This window comes from Pristis pectinata, chromosome 1 (genome assembly GCF_009764475.1).
Source record: "Pristis pectinata isolate sPriPec2 chromosome 1, sPriPec2.1.pri, whole genome shotgun sequence".
In the NCBI taxonomy this organism is placed as follows: Eukaryota; Metazoa; Chordata; class Chondrichthyes; order Rhinopristiformes; family Pristidae; genus Pristis; species Pristis pectinata.
Genome location: NC_067405.1, coordinates 67,101,644 through 67,110,752, shown reverse-complemented (window position 1 = coordinate 67,110,752; position 9,109 = coordinate 67,101,644). Strand labels below are relative to the sequence as shown.

Here is a 9,109-nt window from a genome sequence, read left to right as displayed (position 1 = left end):
AAGGGGTGATTCACAGGAGTTATCTGTACCTGGAGTACATATTTCGGTAATAAGTATAGCTCATAAGTTTTATAGTCAAAAAATACAGATACTGGGTTAATTTATATTAATTATTGTATCTTTATGCATCTGTAAGTAATTCGATTATTGTAAACACTAAGTCCTTAGTAGAGACTGAACTATATAATTTTATATATGTAGCTAGTTGATGGTCTGTATTAATTATTTTTTTAAAAGGGTAAGCAGTATGGTGTATATGAATGCAATTTTAAGAACTGAATGTGTCATGAGGTGTATCTTTTGCAACAGTGACGTACTAGAACTAACACTTGTTAGGAATTTTCTGCTGTCAGTAAACGATATTTTGTTGGTAGGTCTTCCTCACTTTCATAAGCAGCAGCATTGAGGGGCCTCCCGACACCGGTGGAAGGAGCAAACCACTACATCGGGTATAGCAAACATCTGTGTACAGAATTGGGATAACGTTTTCAAGCCAGGGAGACTCCACCATCAGGAAGGGCAGTAGGTGCAAGTCCAGAACTCCCTTCCCAAGGAGGACTGCTGCAGACCAAGACTACGGCACATCACCAGTTTCTCAAGGGCGATAAAGAATGGGCAATCAATGCTGGCCTTGTTTGTAATGACTGCATCCCGCGAAACAAATAATCTGTGATAGTGACATTGATTAAGGGATAAAGATTTAAAGTGAATTTGTTTTTAAAGAAAAAAACACTTTGCAACCCTGGGATGGAAGGAAACATTGATACAAGAAATGATCTTCACCAAAGGTAAATAAAGAACTGCAACCACTGGATCAACAAATAAGTTTCGCAAAAGATAAAGAAATGCAACCTCTTGAAACAAGGAATGGGCATCGCAAGAGATAAATAAAGAATTGCAACCTCTTGCAAGAGGTTGCAATTCGTTATTTATCTTTTATATACATCTAAGCCAAGGCTGCGAGAGCCCTGCTGTGCCCGGGGGGCTGGCGTGGTGGAAGGCGGCCCGGATGCGCGCGGCCGATTGGCATCGTGCGCGTCCACAGAGCGGCTGCGGGATGCAGAAGCAGCGCGGGCGGTACTTGGGCCGGGCCTGAGCCTCAGCCTCCGGTACCGGCATGGAGACGGCCGCGCTCTCGCTTCAGTCATCGTGCCGCGGGATGGCGGCCACAAACTAAGAGGGGGCGGCCATGTCCGAGCGGCAGGCAGCCGAGGGCGGCGGTGGCGGCCCTCTGAGCCCCGGCGCCGAGTACCGGGAGGAGGCCGAAGGAGAGGCGGCGGCTGCGGCCGCCGGCGCCAGGGCCGGCCGCGACTTGAAGGAGTGGCTGCGGGAACAGTTCTGCGACGGGGCGGCGGAGGGGGCGGAGGACACCCGGCTGCACGATGCCACCTACGTGGGGGACCTGGCCACCATCGCCACCCTGCTGAAGGAGGACAACTTCAGGAGGTGAGGGCGGGGGGCGAGCACGGCCCTGCCGTTTATTATTGCTGATAGTGCACGGATCACTCCTGCCCCTGAAACTTCAGCCCTCAATCTCCATTTGTCGCAGCAGTCTGCGTTAGAGTGCGAACAAGGTAGTTTTATTACAGTCGCACCCAGGAAAATATTACCTCCAATCTAATCCGACAGTTGTTATTTTCTTTGCCATCTTTCACTGTATAGGCAACCAACCTGCTCATGTCTGATAATGTAAGTGTGCACCAGAGTAAGCCGTCTCTCTTTATTCGCTCCCTCACGCCATCCATTGGACAAATACCTGCAGACCCCAGTTCAATCGAGGCCAATAATTGAGCCAGGGTAACTGGGGTAGATAAATCCACTTTTAAATGTATGGGTTTGGAAAGCATCACCTTCTCCTGCTTTGCTCATGTGTTAAAATGCCCTACTCTAGTCGGAATATATTAAGTATTATAATAATACAAAATGTTTAGAATTCTTATCAAATTATTGCATTTGGAGTTATGTGTATGATGCATTTCTTGCAACTTAATACAACACTAGTATATATGTATGCCTTCATTAATTGGACATTCATTATTGCCCTTGAGAAGTTGGTGGACGACCTTATTGAATCTTTGCAGCACTTGTGCTGAAAATACTTCCACAGGGCTTTTGAAATAGGGAGTTCCAGAATGTTGATGAACAACGGTTTGCAACTTGCAGGGTTTGCACTAGGTAGTGTTTTCAAGCTCTTACTGTCCATGACCTTCTAGGTGGTAGAGGTCATGGGTTTGGGAAGTGCTGTCAGATAGTTGCTCCAGTGGATCTTGTAGTTACTAGTAAGCATACTCATGGTGTGGTGGTGGAGAAGGTGAATATTTAGGAATGTGGGTATGGTGCCCATTTGCAATTGCAGTAAACTCGCATTCTTATAGTACATTGTTTTGTATTTTGGGGCATCTCAGAGCTTCACACAATGAAATCCTTTTGAGGTCACTAGTATTGAAGGAAATATGGCAGTTGATTTGTCTGCAGATAGCATCATGATAATTCATCTAAGAGAATAAATGGGACTCTACTGTTTAACATCTTATCCAAAAGGGAGCATCAGCTTAGAACTTGTTCAGTACTGTGCCAGCTTGGCTTTGGCTTTCAAGTATCTGGAGGAAGATTTGAACTTGTATCCTTAAGCTGAAGATCCTATGGACTGAACCACGTCACATAAACTTTTTAGTATTGGTATACTGAAAGTCTGGAACAATTCTAATAGAAGTTTACCATACCAGTAGTAGTCATTTTGTGCTTTGTGACAGCTTGCCTTGCTGTCTGATGCTAAAAGGACAAAATGGATTTTATCATGAGAGTACTATCTAGGGACGTGTAGGACAAGAGTTGGCCATTAAGCACCTTGAACTTGTTCCATGTTATTAGATTATTCCTGATCAGTATTCCAGTTACAACTAACAGTCTTGCTTCTGTAAACCCTTCTAAGCTTATTTAACAATAATCTATCAATCTCCATGCTGAAATTTTCAATTGCGCAACAACTTCTTTTCCCCACCCCACCTTGATCTGTCGCCCCAAATGCTTTTTTTGGGTGAGTATTACAGTTTTGCATCATTCTTCAAGTATTTTTTTAAATGCTGATTCCAGACACCATCTCTGAACTGCCCAACTCTTATTTTAAAGTCTTTTGCTCCTCAGCAGCAGAAATTGTTTCTTCCTCTTTACCCTATCAACCCTTAAGCACTTCAGTTAGATCACTACTTAATTTTTTGTACTTATCTAAGTGTGGTCTGGAGGCTTGCCTTTGTAACTTTGCCTTGGAACCATCTAGAGTTCTGAAGTGAGGGTCCAAATGTGGGTGCAGGATGGAGAGCTGTGTGGGATCTTCAGAGAGACTTGTTCATCCTCTGCCAGAGGTGCTTGTGGTGGAGTTTGTGGAAGGATCAGGTTTCTAGGCACTGAAGACTTGCTGTGTTGTGAATGTGGTGTTCTACAAACTCCATCCATGCTGGACATTATGATCATGTCATCACTGTTAGAACTGCAATGGCTTAAGAATTTGCATCAGCACCAAGGGCAATTAGGGATGGCCAGGTGAATACTGATCTTGCCATTGATGCTATTTTGCCTAAAACATTAATTTTAAAATATGTTGCAACTCTCCACAGGGATTACATCAACATATTTTTGATGCCCTGATTTGTCTGCTCCTTACTTAAAATTAAGATTTAAACTGTGTCATCATTTTTAGTAAATCTCTTGCATGGCCTCTGCAGGTTATTGATATCCTTTCTATAGGAAGGATCTGGAATATTTGTCACAACATTCTGACTGTGGCTGAACAAATTATTTATGAGGCCTCTAAATCACCTTTTGGTTTTGCAGTAATTCCAGCTATTTATAAAAGCTGGGTTATGCTGAGCTTTGCTAACAACGTCAGACAAATTGTGGATAAGCCAAAACTCTGTCCACATAAACAGTGGGAGGAGATGTTTATCACGTTACCGTTGCTTCTTCATGAATGTATCCATTATTCCATGCCAAAGATTAATTCCCTAAGTGGTACTTCACTCCCATCTCTAGAAGTTATCTGGGATCACACATATACATTTGTTGCTCTGATCAACTGACTGAATTAATGCTGACATATTTGTGTTCTCCTGGTCCATGGGTTGTTGGAGAACAAATGCTGTTAAGAATGTGTGACTTGAGATTTTGACTGAAAAGTCAAGTTTTTTTAAAATCTACAATCGAGTGGAATCAATACTTCTCATTGACCTGAAACATTAACTCTGAGTCTCTGTCCACAGAGGCTGCTTAATCTGCTGAGCACTTTCTGTTTTATTTCAGATTTCCAGCACCTGTAACATTTTTGTTTTTGGATTATTAATTGAGCAGTATGCAAATTGGCAAAGAGTCAGGCAGATTAAAGGTGAACATGTAAAGGGATATGAGGAGAAATCTGGAACAGGATACTTTATTTGCATGATTAGCCATGATCATATTAAATGGTGGAACAGGCTTGTAGTCTATTCCTCCTATTTCCTATGTTCCTGTTTTGTAGGACACTACTAGCGTAATGGGAGGAGAAGAGACTCTTGACTGGGCTGGAACAGGGACCCAGCAGAAAAGATAAATGAGGTGTTCCATAGAACTTTAAAATGAGGAGATGGGAGCGGCACAGTGGCCTGTTTTAGGGACTACAGGGGAAATCTATAAGAAACTGAGAAAGAAATAAGAAATGAGTAGAAGGAAAGGTTGCATGTGTGGCCAGATAAACATTCATTATATGAGCATAGAAGGAAGGTGTTGAATGAATTACCAATGTGAATTCAGCTTGGATGGTATGACGTGATTGTCAGTAAGGGGAGTGGAGGGAGAGGGGACCGTAGAGTGAGCTGTTGCCTTGGTTATAAAGAAAGAAATCACTGAGGAAAGAGGATATAAAGAGAGATCAGTAGACAATGACTTCATGGGTTGGACTAAAGAATAGAAAGAATTTAAGACACTGGTGATCAGTCCTCTTTATAGTTGCTGTGTGTTTTTTTTAAAAAAGTCATTAGTGTCGGATTAGACAAGTAAAGGGGGAGGGGTCTTTATGGAAGAATTTAACTTTTGTATGGGACAAGCAGACTAAGTTGTGCTCAGAAGGGTGGTGAATTTCATTCACGTATTTAAGATTGTTGCTCCAGAGCTAATAAAGAGAAAAGGCATATTTAAATGTAATAATTTATCTAACAGTGATCATAAGGTTACCAAGTCTCATGCAGTGTTTGAAATTGATAAACTTTAAATGGCTACTAAGTTCCTGAGCTTAGGTAATGCATTGACACAGAGACTGCCCATGAGAAACTGCATCCATCTGTTAATGGGTAAAACGTTGGTGATCAGCAGGAGGTGCTTAAAGATAATGTGATGCAGAGCTAGTTTACACCCCTAAGGGCCAAAAGCTCTATTTGCCAAAAGAATCATTTATGGATGATCAAAGAAATAAAGAACAACATAAAACCTAAAAGTAAAAGCATATATAAAAGTAAAATTTAACTTCAATCTTGATGACTTGCAGAACCAACGAAAGTTAACGAAACAGTCACGTGTATAAAGGGAGAATAAAAGAACTTAAAAGGGATATGAAAATCTACTTTGGGAAAGAGGTGGTAGTCAGAAGCCATGCAAGTCCCTTGGAAATTATTAATGATATTATAAGTGAAAATAGAGAAATGGTGGACAGAGTAATTGCTTTCTGTCGGTGCTCATAGTAGACGTCATTATTGTCAGAGAGCTTCAAAATTAATGTATATGAAATTACAATAATGAAGGGCACAGGAAAGGATAGCATCCACAGGACCCGATGGTCTCCATCTCCGGGTTTAACGCAAGGAGGTGAGGACATTGCGGAACCCCTTCCCACAGATCTCTTGATTTAGGAATTATTTATTATATTGAAAAAATATTCATGTCACTCTACGAATGGTAGGAGAGAAAGGAAAACCTGGGAAACTACAGACCAGTTATCTGTTCTGAAGAAATCATGGTCTGTAATCAGAGTGGCTGGGCGCTGTAAATTTTCACCTGATCAGAGGGGTCACCATGGGTGGGTAACTTGGCTATTGCCTCTTCTAATACCAAATCTTGTAGCTTGATAGCAAATGTTGACCAATAATGATCCTGTGAAAAATGTTCCTACATTTTTTAAGTGAAAGTTGGTACTTTCGTGTTTTCTGTTAATCATTACGAAGCCTACCACTATTATTTTGACTGAAGATTTTTTCCTTAGGCTGGAAGAATATATCTGACAGTCTCTATCAACCTGTCCTGAACTGTCCCTTACTGTGAAAATTAATGAAGTCTACAACTCCATGTCAGCTATCCTAAGTATCTGGACTGCCAAATCCCATCCTTCATACAAAATGTTACTTGCCTCTGTTAGCTTAGTAGAGTTGTATGCTAATCTAGTGTCACCATTATAATCATATGGTTCCAGGACAAAGCTGATTAACAGCACCAAGTGGTTTTTCCTTGGATTGCAGTGAAGACTGTCCTGGCATATCAACTTTCCTCATGAGAGGCTCATATCAGATGTACATCTATGCTTGATTGGCTATTGCATTTATATAGCACTCTTAACATAGCAAGTTCTTTACAGGAGAATTACAACAAAAAAGATATTAATATTGAGTTATATTAAAGGACAGATGGTATTTTTTGAGAATTGTCTTAAAGTAGGAGAGAGGTTTAGGGAAGGAATTATTGAGCCAAGTTCCAGTTGATGGAGTGTTTTAAAATAGGGATGAACAAGAGGCTGGAGCTTGAGGAGTCTTAAATCTTGGAAATACTCAGCAGGTCAGGCCACATCTGTGGAAAGAGAAATGGAGTTAACGTTTCAGGTTGAACATCCTTCCTCAGAACTGGGAAGGAGAGAAAATAAGCTTGCAGGGAGAGTGGAGGAAGGAGGAGGTCTATGATAGGGTAAAATAGGGGTGATCATGGGGATAAACTGTAAACAAGGTTATGTAGTCAGTTAGTGAATTGGAGCAATTAGAGTCAGAGTGTAGACAAAATAACCAGTCTGCATTTGGCTGGGTGGTCACTTTCTGGAGCACCTGCATTCAGTCCATAGGGATGACCCTGAGCTTTTGGTTGCCCGCCGCTTTAAGTCTCCACCCCACTCCCACTCTGCCCTGTTGGTCTGTGGCCTCCTGTACTGTTACAATGGGGCCTGACCCAAGCTTGAGGAACAGCACCTCAGTTTCTGTTTGGGCATGTTGCAGCCTCTGGACGCAATATTGAATTTTACAACTTCAGGAAACTTGATTTCTTGGTCTGTTTCAGTCATTTGTCTGTGATATTGGCTCAGCTCGTTTGTTTTTTATTTTCTTTTTCTTCTCTGGAAGTGATGAGTGTGCCCAGCCTGACCTACTGGGCATGTCTTTCTGCTCTGCATTTTGCAACTCTTACATTCCTTTGTCTATGTTCTTCCTCTCTAACTGCTTCCATTCACCCACTGACCAGTTAACCTTGCTTACAGCTTATCCCCATGGTCACCCCGGTTTTACTCTGTTATAGACATCCCCCTCCCCCACCCTCCCTGCAACTTAACAAGCTTCTTTTCTATTCCCAGTTCCGATAAAGGGTGTTCGACCTGAAACATAAACTCTGTTTCTCTTCCCACAGATGTGGCCTTTGCAGTTTCTGTTTTTATTTTAGATTTCCAATGCCTGTGGGTTTTTTGATTTTTGAGTCTGAAATTGTGGTGACTAGAGCTGGAGAATAATGCAACAAAATTTAGAGCAGTGATAAAATTCTTCTTAAATTAACGCAAGGATTCCCCGTTGTTTTGGTTTTCCTAAGAGATTAAGTGTGAGGGTTGTGGTTTGGATGTTTGCAAATTGTGTCTGGATGAGTAGGTTGTTTGATCCATTCCTGTTTATCCTTGTGTGTTTGTTGTGGTTTGTCTGAACATCATTTCATGTGAACTGAAATTGTAGTGAATTGTTCACAGAGTCTGTTTTTGTGCTTTAGGAGAATCAATGAGAAGTCAGTCTGGTGCTGTGGGTGGCTGCCCTGCACTCCCCTGCGGATTGCAGCGACTGCGGGCCACGCTGACTGCGCGGACTACCTGCTCAAGCAAGGGGCCGAGGTGGACTTGGTTGATGTCAAGGGACAGACTGCACTGTACGTGGCTGTTCTGAACGGCCACGTGGAATGTACCCGCATCCTTGTACAAGCAGGTGCTGACCCAAATGGAAGTTGCCACCACCGCAGCACACCTGTTTATCATGCCTCGCGGGTGGGCAGAGCAGACATCCTCAAAGAACTAATCAAGTAAGTTGGGGGGAAGGGGTAGGTTAGGCCTCCCATATAAAGACTTATTCCTGGGGTATACGATGCAAATCATAAAATTTGTGCTACAGATTAAAGTCCAGTAAAAAAAACTGAGCACAAGATTTCATTTCTAGAGGGATAGAATTGATAAGCAGGGAAGCTACGTTAAACCTGCATCAAGCTGTAGTGAGATCACATGTGGAATATTGAGTGTAGGTAGTAATAGAGGGAGAAAGCATGGCAACAGGCCCTTCAGCACGCTGAGTCTGCACCAATCATCAATTGCCCATTTACACTAATCCTATATTAATCCCACATTCTCACCAACTCCCCCCCAGATTCTTCTGCTCACCTACATGGTAGGGGACAATTTACAGTGGCCATTTAACCTACCAACCTGCACATCTTTGGGATGTGGGAGGAAACTGGAGCATCCGGAGGAACCCTACATGGTCACAGGGAGAGTGTGCAAACTCCACACAGACAGTATCCAAGGTCCTGGGTGTCTGGCCCTGTGAGACAGTGGCTGTACCAGCTGAGCCACTGTGCTGTCATCTGGATGATTCCCTGTTTTAAAAAAGGGATGTATAGGGACTGGAGAGGATGCAGAGAAGATTTATAATGGTGAAATCAGAAATGTGAAGGAATATATGTCGGGAGCGAATGAACTTGTTGTGTCTCATTTTCCATTGAGAAAAGAAGGTTGAAGGATGACCTGATAGAGGTCTTCAAAATTTATGAAGGGTTTTAACAGCGAGGATGCAAAGAGAAGGTTTCCACTTGTGGGGAAGAGCATAACTATAGAGGCCACCATTATAAGGCGAACATCAGTAAATCC

At 42.4% G+C, this 9,109-nt stretch overlaps 1 protein-coding gene across 4 annotated transcripts in view; it reads left to right on the top strand.

Moving 5' to 3' along the window:
- Positions 1 to 1,021: 1,021 nt before the first annotated feature.
- asb1 (ankyrin repeat and SOCS box containing 1) overlaps positions 1,022 to 9,109 on the top strand; it is a 41,720-nt gene continuing 33,632 nt past the window's right edge. For 3 of the 4 annotated variants that reach the window (XM_052019855.1, XM_052019864.1, XM_052019846.1), the window contains exons 1-2: positions 1,022 to 1,446; positions 7,969 to 8,271. In XM_052019855.1, the coding sequence (XP_051875815.1) occupies positions 1,190 to 1,446; positions 7,969 to 8,271 (560 nt within the window). In that variant the 5' untranslated portion in view covers positions 1,022 to 1,189. The remainder of the gene's footprint in view (positions 1,447 to 7,968; positions 8,272 to 9,109) is intronic. The other variant, XM_052019872.1, reaches the window with a different exon arrangement.